This window comes from Ciconia boyciana, chromosome 10 (assembly GCF_034638445.1).
Source record: "Ciconia boyciana chromosome 10, ASM3463844v1, whole genome shotgun sequence".
In the NCBI taxonomy this organism is placed as follows: Eukaryota; Metazoa; Chordata; class Aves; order Ciconiiformes; family Ciconiidae; genus Ciconia; species Ciconia boyciana.
Window position 1 is genome coordinate 10,570,518 of NC_132943.1, and position 17,842 is coordinate 10,588,359.

The 17,842-nt window shown below is 38.7% G+C and overlaps 1 protein-coding gene across 1 annotated transcript in view; it reads right to left on the reverse strand.

The window, feature by feature from the left end:
• Positions 1–17,842, reverse strand: part of CCDC93 (CCC complex scaffolding subunit CCDC93) — a 57,163-nt gene that overhangs the window by 17,481 nt on the left and 21,840 nt on the right. Inside the window, exons 8-16 of the mRNA XM_072874630.1 lie at positions 17,703–17,742; positions 16,142–16,234; positions 15,619–15,669; positions 14,445–14,531; positions 6,727–6,843; positions 2,301–2,363; positions 2,033–2,106; positions 1,399–1,480; positions 5–76 (exon numbers count right to left, since the gene is read on the reverse strand). Of these exons, the coding sequence (XP_072730731.1) occupies positions 5–76; positions 1,399–1,480; positions 2,033–2,106; positions 2,301–2,363; positions 6,727–6,843; positions 14,445–14,531; positions 15,619–15,669; positions 16,142–16,234; positions 17,703–17,742 (679 nt within the window). The remainder of the gene's footprint in view (positions 1–4; positions 77–1,398; positions 1,481–2,032; positions 2,107–2,300; positions 2,364–6,726; positions 6,844–14,444; positions 14,532–15,618; positions 15,670–16,141; positions 16,235–17,702; positions 17,743–17,842) is intronic.

Genomic DNA, 17,842 nt, shown 5'->3' on the forward strand with positions numbered 1-17,842 from the left:
TTACCTGTTCCTCCCCATTTTCCACTGCCTCAGCTTTCAAATTCTCAATATTTTGTTGAAGTCTCTCCATTTCTTCCTTTAAAACAAAAAAAGTTTATGTTGCTTTTAACTGAGACCTAGCCTCTTAACAGGGGAGAGCAGGAAGCTTGACAACATACACTTCTCAGAAAATTGTGGAGCTGACCACACACTTCGAATTTAAATTTGTAAAGATTAAACAGCATTCCCTGCTTAAGGGTAAGGCATCCATTATACTCATCACATAAAACTGTCTTCTTTTATCACGCACAGGAACAAATTTATTTCTTACTTGCAACTATACTAGATCCAGCTAAGACAACTAATGAGTGACATGGAAAATGAAACTGAGGAAACAAAGGAATATTACAATAGCAATAGCATGACACGGGACTGCAACATATGGCATTTGTAAAAATGAACAAATCTAAAGTTACTTGCAAGGTAGTTTCCATTACAATCCTTTAGAGATTTCCAAAGGAGTATGTTTGGGAAAATGAGGTTCCTATGCTCAGTCTGTGCCTCAGGGCACTATTTCTTGCTACTTCTTTTCATTCTATTAAATCCCATCCACTATTGTTTAAATAGAAGAGAATGAAAACAATTATCTCCAATCATATTTCTAGGCAGTCCATAAACACAGCAGTAAACAGGACAGCAAAACATAGTAATTAGGCAGTAAAACTGAAACATGCTCTGAAAACTGCAATAGCTTCATCTCAGTCTTGTCTCTTTTGGTGGGTTGCTCCAAAGCTAGGGGCCTTCATGAAGCCCTCCTCTTTGGCACTGTACCCCTCCTCAGGTCACTGTTGGGGGGTACAGTGCCAAAGAGGAGACAATCCATTTCAAGGTTGTGAAGAGCACAAGTGGGTATCTCGTACAGCCCAGTCTCAAACTTACATTTTAGTGCTCCCTGTCACATAGCCAGAATGCTAATGGGAAAGAGAAAAGCCATAGCTGTGACCAGTACAAGGCTGATCTGCCATTGTATGTCTAGGAACTGCCCTTTAATAAAGAGTCCCAGGCACAACAGAACATTGAAGGCCACACCAATTTAGATGCCTTGGAAGCCTTCCTTACACCTCCCTGCCTCAGGGCAGGGGGCAAGTCCTTCTGGTTAATCCAGTTCCAACCTTCTGGGTCATCAGCCTTGTTGCAGATATGATACACTGCAGAACTGGGCAACTGTCCATAACTCTGCTGCAAATCAAGCTGGTGGCAACACTCAACATGAACCAGGAAATACCAGTAAATGGGGCAGGGGGGGCGCGTGGGGGGTGGTGACAACAGGGACACACAACACAATGACAAATCAGGAAGAAATATAATGCTTATTTACCATGTTTTAAAGGACTACTTATATAAGAAACTAAAACTTACCCTACAATGTGCTTTGAACTCTTGCTCCTGACTTTTTAGGTTTTCATTCATGGCCACCAGTGCTCGCAGACTCTGTAATATGCTAAATTTGAAGATCCAGTAAACCACATTAGACTTTTAGTTTCTAATTTAAACAGATGGAGAACTAAAAGGCATTAGAACAAGCTTAGTTCTAAATTTCCAGGAAAAATCTGTGTAAATTAAAAACCCAAATATCACCACTGATATTCCAAGGTCAAAATAAAAATGTCTATTACACTGAGTATTTTGATGGTTTTGCTAGGTTCTGACCTCATTATTGTGGAAGTTTTGAGAGAGCCTCCTATTTAATTTATGTGAGATGAAGGCTTCAAATATGAAGAAAATAAATCAGGAAGGCCTAATCTACTTGTCAAATGTGTCTAGGGTTCTTCTGCTTTAAACACCTACAATTATTTGCAACTACAGATTGTCACTTTTCATTCTCACTGAATACTGTGGTAATATTTTCCTGCCTTTGGAAAGCAAGCTGGAGAATTATTTAATTTTTAAATTTTAGTTATTTGTTTAGGTTGACAAATCAAGAAATATTGAATGATTCATTTTAAAACCATCATTTTTCAGAATTTCAAAGGTCACAAAGGAAGAAACTTACCTAGAATCTGCTTGGGATTCTATCGTTTCTAAAGCTGCCAATTCCTTGTCCAGCTTTTCACTGTAACTCTTAACCTAAGGGTTGAAATTAATAAATTGAAAAACACTTCCACACATAAAATGATTCATGGTACTCAGCTTTCCCACACCATGGGATCAGTGAGGTAAGTTGTCAAACACCTTCACCATTTAATACCTCCCTCTACACACAAAGCTTCTCAAAAATGATTCAGCTAGAATGAGCACACAGAAAAACAAAGAAAGATTACCTCGGTTAACGTCTTTTTTGCTTCGGTACATTTTGCCTGCAGATCAGCACATTTAGCTTGCAACTATTATGAAAGAGAAAGAAAAGAGTTTGATTCTATATTCACGCTAATTACACCTGTAATGGAGAATAGCAATATTTGAGCTGTTAATAATGGTTGTCTATTAAACATTGGCCAACCATCACAAACACTCTCTTTTCTTGTCATCTACTCTGAGAGCAGTTGATTGCCAGAATTCTAATTGAATATTTAATTAATAACAGCAAACATTTTCCACCTGACCTTCTAGATGTATTAGGTCCCAGAATAAACAGCAGCTTTTACAAAATGGATGCCAACAGAATGGTAACTTATTGGATAGAATTTCTGCTAAATTGCTCACAGTTATTTAGCCTGGTTATACTGGCCTAGTTTCACACCAGCCTAAGAACAGAGTCCCATTTTGTACTTCTCCAAATAAGTTAGGGCGATTCAAGACTTGCATAAAAGTGCCATAGCACCATACCATAGATACGTCCATACCAAATAAGCAAGCTGGTTTATGATTTTCTTTTGTGTAACTATGGAAAGTCTAATAAGAAGGCATTTAGCAAAACGCCACTAGATATTTCACTTGTCAAATAATTTACAGAGGCTAATTTTAGAAGAACATCCTTCTTTGAAGTCCTTATGATTTAAGATAACATTGCAAATAGTAACAACAAAAATGGGACATGGGTTACAAAAGTGGAGCAGAAGTGTTGCAAACAAAGAAACGCACATTTGGCTTTCTGTTCCACCTCTTTTCATGATGGTTTAGTTTGCTGTTCACAACATAGAGCTGTGACTCAACACTCCACTCATCCCTTTCCACAGCCGAACTTATAAAAAGAAAGCTTTTTCATTGCTTTTCATATTTTTTACCATTAATTCACCAATAGACTGAATTCTAACTAGTTGAAAAAATACATATATAATTTAAGCCTGCAGTCCACATCTCATGAAAATTGACATAAAGACTAAAGAACTATTTGTTATGAGAACTCTTGCCAAAACTTACTGCAATATTGAAGACAAAACTTAACAAACATTTTTTAAAAGGGGGGTCTTGACTGTTGCTGATTTCAAAAGCTGTCTTTGGCAAGTGGTAAAAAAAATTCAGCCAAGAAATTTTTACTTTAGTAAAGTGATAAAAGGATTATATTTGGCTTATAGCTGTCAGTACTTTTTTCCCCGTATAAAAACATAGCACTGAGACTGTTATGTACTGGAAATAAGCAATACAGAATTAAAGGGCCCTCAACTGTCAAAAAGGCAAATAGCACAATAATAGATTTAGAAAATACTTAAGTTTTCCTGTGGATTATGAAGTTTGTTTGGCAGTTAAAAGCAGATCTGTAATGAAGTAAGGACTCTACCAATTTTGTGTGGTTTACAACCATGTTTCCTCCCCACCCCAAACTTTCTTCTTCTCAGCAGTATATGGAAAGCAAGCAAATACATTCATTCATATGCCAGGGTGACTGGTAAAGAAAATTACTTGCATCAGGCATGAAAATGTAATCCACTCAACTTATATCTACTTACAGGCATATTCCATATTACTAATTCAGTAGCCACACTACGCTACAATTCTCTAGAATATAAGAGTCATGTGCTCCAGAAAAAAAATGCTTTTGAACATTTCAGTCATTGAGACTGCATACAGACATTGGCGGATCCTTTCTGCTTTCCAGATCATAATGGCACAACGCAGAATAGCTGCAAAAGCCACCCACAACTGCTAAGCTCATTTACCAGCCTCTCTTACTGCTCAAGTAGGCAAGAAAGATCAAGGAAACGGCATGGATGGAGAACTGTGCTAGTGCACATTTTCATTCTTTGAAACCTGACCTAGCTGTTGCAGTTTCTTAACACCACTCTTACTACACAATTGAACCTAGGTTGTCCTCCCCCAAATTAAGCCTGATCTAACTGTCTCCAAGAACACCAACTGTTCTCAGAATGCAAGGGCTGTGGTGCAGTGTTCTAGTACATACATACATTCAAACTGAGCATGCCTCCAGTATGTCTACATACTGCCTGCAGAAAAAATGCAGGTGGATGTGAGCTGGTGGACACAACCCAAATCCGCTCAAAATCTATAGAACTGTACTAGAACATCCTTAAACCTGAGCAAACCTGCCCCCTTTTATAATAGGGCAGTGTTAAACCATTGCCAGTCATGACAACAAAGCTTCTTATATGGAACAGGTTTGCAACCCGCTAGCTCAGAGCGGATGCTGAGAGAGCCTGCATCTGTCTCCATTCTACAACATACACGCAGCACATCTGTATCTCCCTTCATATGCATTTGTCTTATAGCATTTGTGGTTTAAAAGGAAGAGTTAAAGTGTGACAGAAACGTACTGCAATGACTTAGGATACACTGAACATCCTCTTCTTTTCCCCTACTTCTGAAATTCCAAAGATCTCATTCTGTAATATGTGTTTCTACTTCAGGAAAAAAACTCAAACCAACATGGGAATTCACGCAGGATTTAACCATCTGTAAGACCATATTATGCTTTTGAAAGCCTGACACTTCAGCCTGCATTTAAATGCTAGGTATTGTCAATATTTTTTTTACTAACAGTCATCATCTTGACAGGGCACCAAAGTTATGTTTGACATAAACAGACATGGAAAATTCATATTACCAAAGTGTTAAAAGAATACAAACTCAAGTAAAAACAAAAAGGTATATTTAATTTCAGTATATCATAATATCATAACATCATAACTATAGTATATCATAATACTTTCTAATATTTCACTCTAGAATGGAGAGGGATTGTGACAGGCATGGTTTACATTCAACACACAGTGCAACTAACAACTGTAGTGTTATTGACTATGAAAAAATGCTGGTTTTAACAGATGGGGCATGCCAGAGGGCAACACAAACAGAAATGCATCAGTTTAAGAAGGACAAAACTAGTTTGGCATGTTCCAAAGAAAATGCATTCTAATATTTACCAGTTAAAATACTGTCATACCCTACCCTTTGAAAGTCTTTTTTTGTGCAAAATAAATTAAGAAGAACCTGCACCGGTCTTCCCAATTTTTTGTGCATAAGTTTTATTTCTATAGCTTTATTTAAACTTAGTATTACTTGAATGTTAGTCAGAGACTTCAAAACATGGTTCACAACACATGCTTTACTGAAAGGAGATTTAAGTTTTGAAGGGATAAATAGTCTTTACATGAAAGACTTAATTGCACTGTTAGAGACTATTTTATTACCATTTTTAAAATAAATAAATTAAAAAAAATCAGGTCTAGTAAGTGGCTGAGCAGGAAGGTTTAAAATCTAGTGGTCCTATAGTTATAGCATAGTAGGTAAGGCTTTCAAAGCTACCATTCTTTTACCTCTGTTGTTTGTAAGACTGAACTTATCACTGTCTCATAAAATGTGCCATACAGACACTTATCTTTCGGAGCCCCTGTACCCCCAACATTTAATAGGTAAAACCAGTTAAGATGTGAAGATGTTAAGACATTACTGACAAACGCAGAGCACAACAAAACAAAAAACAGATGAAGGATGCTGGATCAGTGCTATATTTGACAGAGTATCAACCACAGAAGTCATCAGCAGCAGTTTTTCCTCAAGTACTTTTTGGTTTTTGGCAAGCTCTTCCATACTGACTCTGATGCAATATGTTTCCATCAGATTCTGCAAGCTAAAGATGGCATGGTGCTGATTACAGCAGTATGCATAATTAAAAGCAGCATTTCATTAATGGCATAGCTTTTCCACTTACACTTTTCTGGGTTTAAACGGCAATAGCATAAGTAGGTTGAAATATAGGAATGGTGGTTCTTGCTCTTACTTATAGATATAAACAGAACATCAGTCACAAATTCAAGAGCCTTTCTCCCCTAAAATAAATGTGAAGATGTGAACCAAGCAGTGACTGTGCAAAAACACCCCCAAACAAACAAGGAAGCAAAAAACCTACCTCAGTCAGTGAGACAAGCTGGCTCATATAAAGGACAGAAGTGATAAAAAGTCATTTGTAGCATATTTTAGAGTAACTTCCTAAACTGTTTCTTGAAACTGTGAAAACAGCCCATTCAACACTATAGCTAACAAGTCAAATGGAGATACTTTCTCTGTTTTTCTCCAAGAGAGGTATGCAAAAAGAAAAAAGGAAAAGCATGTTTTGATTGGCTAGCCCCATCCTCACAGACAGGGCTATATAATTTTTTTTTAATATAAAACCAGCGACATTGTATTAGTAATAAATGTGCAAGCAAGACATTCAGAGATGCTGAAATGAATGTTCAGCATGACAAATTGCAGGTACAGGAGATAGCTTGCAAATTTTTTCTGGATCGCAAAAACTTTGTAATCAACCACACTGATAAATGTTTTCTTCTTTATTAGACACACAATGCTTACCTCTTCCAGGAGTTTTGTTTTTTGCAAAATCTGCTTATTCAGTGATGCCACCTTCCTTCTATGTTGTTGGGCAGCTCCAAGCCTTTCTGGTCGCTCCTCAGCAGAAAGCTCAGACTGCTAAAATAAACAGTAACAACAGCCTGTTGGACCTCATGCCATTACTTTTTGCTTCTTCAGTAGCTCAGGAAATGCCAGAGTGGGACACACCTGGGATATTGCTTATCAAGAACTGTGTCCCACTATCCAGCAGAAAGAATGATTTACCGATTTATCTTGCATCAAGATAAGGAAGCAGCTGAACAACTGAATTATATCCCAAAGGTAACAGCTAAAGTAAGCTAAAAATAAAGTCAGGTGCCCTGGGACAGGTGGAAAATACTACAGTATACTAGAAGAAAGAAATAATTTTTTGCATCAGCATTCGTTAAACCTGGTAGAGTTCTTAAATGTAAAAAATACAAACATGCTAAAAACCACCTTAAGCAGTGGTATTTACTGAACTTGTTGAATCCGAGATGTTCCATACCCCAGTAAGTAGATCCAGAACTTTCAAATGCCTTGAACAATTGTGTGGTTAGATTCTGAAATACTGGCTTGGATGCATCTTTATGCTGAATGACAATGACATACTCAGTATGGTAGACACATTTACCACTCTAAGCTTGTTTTTGTGTGTGTGTGTGTACTATGGACATCAGTCTTTGAAAACTCCTCAATCCAGCATGCATTGCCAAGAAAGTGTCTCATAAATACATAATGAAGATAGCAATCTGGATCCAGTTTCCTGTTCTCTCAGAATTGTGAAAGGAAAGCTGCCAGAAACATTCTTTACCAGAAATAACATTTATAATAGAAATTGTATATTTGCAGTAGACAAAAGAATAATTAAAAATCAGTGATAGCTAGATGTCTAAGTGATTATTTGCCTAAACATTATTTGTACCTTTTGAAAGTCCTCACTCTAATATTTACATCCATCTATTTTGGTAATTTGCTTCATGCACTGTTCTTTTTCCAGTTAATCCATTTTCCAGTATTTCGTTAGAAAACCAGTTAATTTTCAAGTACTTCAGGTGCTAATTTGCAGTGTCTGTCAAAGACTTGAATACTAAGTGCTTTTTGAATAATTACCAAATGTTGACAACCACCACAATGTAGAATCAGCAGAAATGTTACAAGAAGTATGAAATACTCCTCACTCATATTTGCTCCTGGTATCCAGTCTAGGCAGATGGGTAAGCAGGTCTCCATTAATAGCTTAATTTTAAATTAAACTAAGAGGCAAAACCTGTCTTCCTCTTCTCCATCTTCGATGTTATTCATATTGAAGAGCAGCTTAATGATTTGTTATACTTTTACATCCACAGCAAGAAAAGACCAATTCTGACGTCTTGACCCAACAATTCACATACTTTCTTTCAATTTGTCAGGAAAGGAAAAATGCCTCTAAGCAACACCTGTAACACTGAACTATTCAACAAATACAAATACATACTCAGATTTACTTATTCCTCTCATTATTTGACCAAATCATGTTCCCTCATCATGTCATGCATTTTAACACCCCGTCCTTCTCACTATACGATTAGCCTATCTAATATGCATAACATGCAAATCAAGAAAACTGGAAATGCAAGAGAAAGAAACATGAGCTAAAACAGTCTGAGACTGACCTTGCAAAAGTAGTAAAACCCCATACAGTACAGCTTTGGCATAAAGAAAAGGTCATGTCTCCAGAAGTGGACTGCTAAAGCTTGCTTTTTGAAAATGGGAAATACCCATCACTATAATACAGAGACTTCTGCAGAAAAATCCTTCTGGTCTGCAAATGAAAAAGCTAGGGTTAAGCCTCATGCAGTCAAAGGATCTGCTCTGCAGCAACACTACAGCTTTAAAGTAACTGAGGAATTGGGTTCCAATTTGTGGAGAAAATGCATCTTTCAGCATAGAAGGAAGAAAGCACAAATTATAGAAGCTACTTTGCTTTTGACACTGTTGTTGTTACCTGGTCTCTTACTAGACTGAAACAGCAGTTGCCTTTTGAACATAATTTAAGAAAGCTGTATCTGAGTACTAGTGTCTCTGACTGTAGAGATTATCAGTTTGCTCTTCTACCTCAAAACAAGAACTTCAATTACATGTGACAAAAAGGGATACATGGATACATCCTTCAACTTTTCTGTTAACACACGTTATCCCTACCACTGACAGGTGTAAACTCACTTCTGCATTCTTCTTCATCCCCTGCAACTGCTCAAGTGCCCTAAAAAGATTTAACCAATTCAAATAAACAAGTTAAACAAGAAGTGTTAGTAGCCTCATTTTCTATGGCAGAATTTGTTAAGTTAAAACACCATATTAATTATGCATGAGGATCACTAATCTATGGCAGCTAAAAAACTGCTAGCCAAAATAAATGGCTAATTTTAGACTTTAAGAGCCTGCCTCCCACTGCTACGTGTAAGTTTTAAATGGGAAGGAGGAAGGAAATATATGCAATTAATGTTCTTCTTTGTAATGAGATTCTCTCACACACATTAGTGCTATAAACTTTCCAATAAAGAAAGATAATTCAATCATTACTCTACAGAACTTCACATTCTTTAGAAAAAAAGGAGTCTCTGTACAAAAATACAAACTTTGTAGCAGTAAATAATTTTGTTTATCTCTTCATGTTCAACCATCTCCTACTAGCAAATAGACTTCAGAGGTTTAGATCTGTGACTAACTCAATCACAGAATCATAGAATTGTATAGGTTGGAAAAGACCTTTAAGATCATCAAGTCCAGCTGTTAACCTAGCACTGCCAAGTCCACCACTACACCATGTCCCTAAGCACTTCATGCAAACGTCTTTTAAATACCTCAGGGATGGCGACTCAACCACCTCTCTGGGCAGCCCCTTCCAACGCTTCACAACCTTTTCAGTGAAGTAAAATTTCCTAATATCCAGTCTAAACCTCCCCTGGTGCAACTTGAGGCCATTTCCTCTTGTCCTATCGCTTGTTACCTGGGAGAAGAGACCGACCCCCACCTCTCTACAACCTCCTTTCAGGTAGTTGTAGAGAGCGATAAGGTCTCCCCTCAGCCTCCTTTTCTCCAGGCTAAACAACCCCAGTTCCCTCAGCCGCTCCTCATCAGCCTTGTGCTCCAGACCCTTCACCAGCTTCGTTGCCCTTCTCTGGACACGCTCCAGCCCCTCAATGTCTCTCTTGTTGTAAGGGGCCCAACACTGAACGCGTTATTCGAGGTGCGGCCTCACCAGTGCCAAGTACAGGGGGACAATCACGTCCCTAGTCCTGCTGGCCACACTATTTCTGATACAAGCCCAGGATGCCATTGGCTTTCTTGGCCACCTGGGCACACTGCTGGCTCATATTCAGCCAGCTGTCAACCAACACCCCCAGGTCCTTTTCCGCCAGGCAGCTTTCCAGCCACTCTTCCCCAAGCCTGTAGTGTTGCATGGGGTTGCTGTGGCCCAAATGCAGGATCTGACACTGAGCCTTGTTAAACCTCATACAATGGACCTCGGCCCATCGATCCAGCCTGTCCAGATCCCTCTGCAGAGCCTTCCTCCCCTCAAGCAGATCAACACTCCCGCCCAACTTGGTGTCATCTGCAAACTTACTGAGGGTGCACTCAATCCCTTCGTCCAGATCATTGATAAAGATATTAAACAGAACTGGCTCCAACACAGAGCCCTGGGGAACACCACTTGTGACCGGCTGCCAACTGGAGTAAACTCCATTCACCACAACTCTTTGGGCCCGGCCATCCAGCCAGTTCTTTACCCAGTGAAGAGTACACCCGTCCAAGCCATGAGCAGCCAGCTTCTCCAGGAGAATGCTGTGGGAAACCGTGTCAAAGGCTTTACTAAAGTCTAGGTAGACAACATCCACAGCCTTTCCCTCATCTACTAGGTGGGTCACCTTGTCGTAGAAGGAGATCAGGTTGGTCAAGCAGGACCTGCCTTTCCTAAACCCATGCTGGCTGGGCTTGATCCCTTGGTTATTCTCTACATGCCATGTGATAGCACTCAGGATGATCTGCTCCATCAGCTTCCCCGGTACCGAGGTCAGGCTGACAGGCCTGTAGTTCCCCGGGTCCTCCTTCCGACCCTTCTTAAAGATGAGCGTCACATTAGCTAATCTCCAGTCAGCAGGGACCTCCCCAGTTAGCCAGGGCTGCTGATAAATGATGGAAAGCGGCTTGGTGAGCACTTCTGCCAGTTCCTTCAGTACTCTCGGGTGGATCTCATCAGGCCCCATAGACTTGTGAATGTCCAAGTGGTGCAGCAGGTCACTAACCATTTCCCCCTGGATTATGGGGGCTCCATTCTGATCCCCGTCCCTGTCTTCCAACTCGGGGGGCTGGGTACCTAGAGAACAATTGGTCTTACTATTAAAGAATGAGGCAAAGAAGGTGTTAAGTACCTCAGCCTTCTCCTCATCCTTTGTCACTATGTTCCCTCCCCCATCTACTAGAGGCTGGAGGTTCTCCTTAGCTCTCCTTTTGCTGCTAATGTATTTGAAGAAGTATTTTTTGTTGTCTTTTACGGCAGTAGCCAGATTGAGCTCTAGCTCAGCTTTGGCCTTTCTAATTTTCTCCCTGCACAGCCTTGCTACACCTCTGTAGTCCTCCTGAGTTGCCTGCCCCTTCTTCCAGAGGTCGTAGACTCTCCTCTTCTTCCTGAGTTCTAGCCAAAGCTCTCTAGTCAGCCAGGCCAGTCTTCCCCCCTGGCTCGTCTTTCGGCACCTGGGGACAGCCTGCTCTTGTGCCTTTAGGACTTCCTCCTTGAAGAATGTCCAGCCTTCCTGGACTCCTTTGCCCTTTAGGGCTGCCTCCCAGGGGACTCTGTCGACCAGTCTCCTAAACAGGCCAAAGTCTGCCCTCCAGAAGTCTAATGTGGCAGTTCTGCTGACCCCCCTCCTCACTTCTCCAAGAATTGAAAACTATCATTTCATGATCACTCTGCCCAAGATGGCCTCCAACCATCACATGGCTCACAAGTCCTTCTCTGTTCATCCAGCGGGGCACCTTCCCTAGTTGCCTCACTCACCAGCTGTGTCAGGAAGTTATCTGCCACACACTCCAGGAACCTCCTAGACTGTTTCCTCTCTGCTGTGTTGTATTTCCAGCTGACATCCAGTAGGTTGAAGACCCCCACAAGAACAAGGGCTAGCGATCGTGAGGCTTCTCTCAGCTGCTTACAGAATAGTTTGTCTGTCTCATCATCCTGGTTGGGTGGTCTGTAACAGACTCCCACCACAACATCTGCCTTATTGGCCTTCCCCCTGATTCTTACCCATAGGCACTCAACCCTATCGTCACCATCATTAAGCTCTAAACTATCCAAATGCTCCCTAACATACAGGGCTACGCCACCGCCTCTCCTGCCTTGCCTATCCCTCCTGAAGAGTTTATAGCCATCCGTCACCGCACTCCAGTTGTACAAGTCATCCCACCATGTTTCCGTGATGGCAACTATATCACAGTTTTCCTGGTGTACAATGGCTTCCAGCTCCTCCTGTTTATTGCCCACGCTGCGTGCATTGGTGTAGAGGCACTTCAGCTGGGCTGTCGTCCGTGCCTCCTTCATAGAGGAACACCCCTTATGTGCTCACAGTTGCCTCAGTTTGAAGTCCACTGTCTGAAGCCCACTGGGAAGAAAAAAAAACAGTCTCCAGCCCTGTAACAGTTCAAATCTGTTTTCAGTCAAGTTCCAGGTAGATCTTTAGCAGTCATTTCAATGTAATTTGCTGTCATTTTTCCTTGACACTTTCCCGAGGCTCAGGAACCCAAAGATAAAAATTACTGCATCCCACTTTATCTTTGAGGGTTTCCTCAAACCAAAAAAAAAAAAAAAAAAGAAAATCCAATTTAGTATATTCCTAGAACAACAACCCCTAACCATACTAAATCATTGAAATGCATATTGTATGCTACTTCAACTGACTGTGTAAGGTGCATAGTAATCTCTGATATAGGATTCCAGAAGTCCAAAAACATTCTGAGTTAACTTCTCAAGATATAAGCAACTTGCAAACAGCATTTAAAACTGTTGAAGAGGATTCACCTTCAGGCATTTTTGAAGGAGGTAGTTTTGAGACGGCACTTCTCTAGTTTTAGTCATTCTCTCATTTTACCAGGGAACAAGCTTTTCCTCCTATGCTACTCCTAGCAAAACCACTTGTTATATATGACTATACTTGTAAGTTCTCAGAGGAAGAATCCTTCTAACACAGTAAAATCAAAGCTACTTTGAATAATTGGCCTTAAAAAGCTGGTGATGAATAGACAGATAAAAGCCATGTTAATATATTTTTCTGCCAGGATTTTCAGAAAGTGAGGAACGACACTAGAATTTTCCTTCCAGTTTACCCAGCAAGTTAACACAGCAGCAGAAAGGAGGGGCAAATGCAGAAAACTGCATTCATTGATCTTTTGCAAAAATGCCATCTTGTAAGAAAGGTCCTGGCACACGGCAACATCAGATCTAGAATTCTGGTTGCCAGCTACCTTCACTAAGCCTGTGGATTCTATTAAGACTCTGGTAGACAAATAAGCACAAATAAGTTCTTCAGACTATGTACAGTTACAAGGGGTTAAAACTATTAGAACTATATCCAAACATTGCTGATGCTTCAATAAACTGTTTGATAACATCCTTAATTCTCTTTTCCTGGTGCATGCATGCACACACAGAATTATTTTTTTTTTTTAATCACATCCAACAGATTTGAAAAGCGATATATTTTTGGTTTGACTTGAATCAGTTCTTACTTTCCAGGGTATTAATCATTGTTCTACTATAATAGTCAAGGTCCTGCTGCCTTCTTTCAGAACAGAAGAAATGTAACATTGAAATATGACCCTTGGGCTTCTGTTCTTCCAATCCTTTATAATAAAGAAAGGCCAAGAATTTGCTGTAGACTTTGTTGAGTTATAGGGTTTATCTCCCAAATGGGAAAGCTCCATACCTCATATGTGTCAACAAAAAGGAAGAAATATGAGAAGATGATTGGACAAATAAGAGCGACCTATAACTCATATCTGGCAGTGATGTATTGTATGTATTAATTGCTCAAAGAGCCAGATTTTCTTTTCACATTACTGTGAAATGTGAATTAAAAAAACACCCAAAACCTAACTGATTAAAAACAACCACAGTTGAACACAATAAATGGAGCTAATATACGCTGTTAAGTGCCTTGACTTATAAAAGCAACAAAGGTTTGTTTTTGATGATATTAGATTCAGAATGAGAGATACAGGGCATGACTGATAATTGGAGCCCAGTGCAAGTAAGATCCCAGTGTCTGAAAATCCGAGTGGAGGAGGCCTAGATTTTTCTCTGAGCAGGCCCACAGAACTGTATTTCTGTGCTTAACACTGAACATTTTAAAATGCATTAAGAGTTTAGGCCTCTGGTTCGAACAGGTATCAACCCAGGCCTTTCTTTATTCATGAAAATATTTAAGCAAGTGCTTAAACCCAAACTACTCATGAATGCAATTCAGGAATATGCACACCAAAAGCTCAAGCACGTTTAAATCTCATTAAAATACTTCCCTGAATCCTGACTGTGCTGTTATCCACAGCATGTATGAAACAGTGTTGTTTGAAGAGAATCATGGCAATTAAGTTGGAAGCTTAAGGCCTAAATTAACAAGCTATCAAATGTGACTTGGTAAAACATAATCAGGTAACACACTTACCTTTTCAGCGTATTCTGACACTATTTGCTTGATCTCATCTGACTGGAGTCCAACAATCTGGCCAACTGTGCTTGCTGTCAACTTGCCCTGCAATTGTGTCAAGAAAATGTTTATAGAGTTTTGGAACTGCCTGTGCTTTCTACATGGCAATTTCCCCAAGCTGTAATTTTAACAGAAATGTACGAAACCTTTACACTGGCTAAAAATCTCTTAATCATAAAAAAAGACCAAGAAACATTCCACCCCCCAAAAAAACTTCACTGATGGAAATTTCTCACTTACAACCTTTTAGCAAACAACAGTGGTAATCTGAATTCAGATTTTCAAAAACTTACTTCAAATTGTATTCTGTATACTGAATTTTGCATACGCAATAATAAACTCACTTTTAGACCACATTTTAAGCCAAACTATAAAAATGCAGATGTGTGAAAGAACACACCTTTCAAATTGGATGCACGTACAAAAACAATCTTTGAGTAGAACTTAATTCCACAGTGGATTTCAGTAGAAAGCATGTGAATCAACTTTGAGACTAGACTAATTACTACCTTTTCTTCTGTGACTTCAGCATAAACAGAAACAATGTTTAACAACAGAATTTCTTCCCAGTCCTCTCACCCAGAAATCAAAATGTAAGAATTTTCAAAATTACAACAGCCTAAAAGTTCCATTATATCAACGTCTATAACCAGATAAGAATTTGGAAACAAGATACATATCCAGTATTTTCAGTGTCTTACACTAATGGTGTTTTTTATAAATATTTATCAGTGCTTTGAAAAACACCTTGAAATGCATACAATTTTCCTCCACTCTCCCGAGTAAAATGATTACTCCTCTGGATATCTTCACAAGATGAATAAAGTAAGATCATACTGCATCTTGGGTAGCTGCACCATGATGTCTTTGCCCTGAAATTCTCCTTGTAGAAACCATTTGAAAGAGACACTTATTTATATTGCTTTTACCATTTCAAGGCAAATGATTAAGTCGTCAGCCTCATAAAAATTACTGTCTTCCTAATTCAACCATCTTTTCTTGCACTCCCTTCATGCAAATTTAAACGCAGTCATTCTAAGACTTCAGACTTGCCATTAACTCAATTTTAGGAATAATTGCCATAACCAACCATAATTTAAACAAAGCTGTATCAGTTTTAAATGCTGCTTACCTCTTCTGTTGCCATTGCAGCCATTCCAGTCATCAGAGTTTTAATGCGAAGCTAGGGAAAAATATGAGGAATTACACATAACGATTTATCTTTTATTATTTATTTCTGCCTAGTGACAGGAACACATGTATACAATTCATATCATATAACACATGTATTTTAGTGCATGTAATGGGACAGTAAGTCTATGAAAGTTAAAGAAGAGGTGGCTAAAGTTATCATATAAGGGAAAATTCCTTATAACAGTACAGGTTCACTCCGAGTATTCAGTTCCCACTATCAACTGAAAACTGACCTCTTAAAAATGCTTGGATTCCAAAACAAAAGTTGATTTTTTTGGTATTAAACATCAACAAACATTTAATTTTGTGCATCAATTTCAGGTTCCATATTCTCCTGCAGGAAGCACTCCACTTCAGCTAAGCATGGAAATTTTTCTTCTTGCAGAGAATGACTGGGCAGTGACAACTGCTGCCCTTCCCCCAAGTTAGTAACATCCATGCCTACTGTGTATATGGCACACCTCTTCAGCAGCCTGAAGGTCATCTTCATCACAAGGCTCAGCTTTTCCTGTTGCTGCAAGCCCTGGAGGTAGCGCAATTTTTTTATCTTCAGCCTTTTAAATAAAAAATAAGAAAATATTGTATCTAGTTCCAGTAATCTAAAGTATTAAGACAACATGGAGAAAACCGGAATATAGCTGTTCTGTTTTTATGAATACATGTTAGCTACTGAAACATCCTTACGCTCAGATTCATGCCAACTGAGGTGTAACCCTCACTGACTTCATAAGTATTCCAGCTGTTCAAGACAGTGTCTCTGGCTTGCTATGGGCACATCTGGCACAAAGATCCCTTATTCCACAACCTTCTAAGAACTACCAACCTCACAAGACAATTGGCTACCCCAGAATATGTCTGCTATATAGGAGAAAGCTCTTTCTTTTCTTTTTTTTTTTTTTTTTTTTTTACATAAATCATTTTTTGTAACTTAATATAATTTAATATTGGTATAACAAATATGCAACATAAAGTCCAAAATTGCCTAGTTCAGTCAGAAGAATTCATACCACTAAAATTATGAGAACTGGTGACAGACAGACAAAATTTCTAGGTCACCCTATTGCACCACTAACCTGACTATTTAAGCTTCCACTTCTGCCTTACTGGTGACAATTCACACAACAAACATGACGACCTTCTAATATACAATATTCCAAAGTCAGTAAAATTTCTGAAGAAACAAAATGAACTCTATAAACATGACTGTAGCCTGGCAGTTACTTTGAGGGGAAAAAGAGGTATGCCTAGATTTGAAGACATCTCCATTTATAAAATTTAAATGCTAAATTTGTATGCGAAATATTGAGCTAATGAAGAAGGGCAACCTTAATGTACTCAGTGTATTGCTAGGTCCATGACATGCTTAATGCATTTCTTCATTATCTCTGTCTGTAATAAAAGCTTGTAGCCAAGGTAATATCTGCACTGAAATAATAAAACTGTGAATACTCTGACAAGGACATTTTATGATTCCATAATCATCAAAAGCACAGCAAAGATGCTATTTTTCAAGAGGCACCATGATTTATTCATGGCATGGTAACATGTTTCTCTAAGACATTAAATAACCTGTTATATAATAAATGCCTACAAAATTTATTACCAAGCTCAATGGTTCTTTAAAAAGAAAAGGAAAAAAACTCTTTAATGATCACATCATGGAACACTTAGTTAAAAGATACTCATTAAACAGATAGGGTATGTTAATTACCTCACATTAAAAAAGAAAACAAAACCAAACAAAACACCCCAAACCCCCTTTCTTCTAAGTTAAAAATGTTTGCAAAATGTGATCTTTGAGTACAGATGAAGGAAATGCTTTAGGAAAGGGCATAGTAATCTGCATCTTCCATGGCATGCAGATTTTTAGTTCCAGTTAGCCATTTTAAAAACGTGGTAATAATAGAATTTTTAGCTGTTTATTCTGTTGTATTCCTTTAAGAACTTACAGTAACCAATGCTCCAACAAAACCCATGCAATTATTCCTACAATATGAACATTTAAAATTAGTATATTTTTACCTGTTCTGTTTTCCCTGCTTGTCTACTAAATCCGTATCTCCTAAAAGAACAATAGTAACATGAAAGAAATACATTTTTGTTTACAACTTCCACGAATAAATTAAGTTTCTATCAGTTTTCAACATAAGAAATGCACTAGA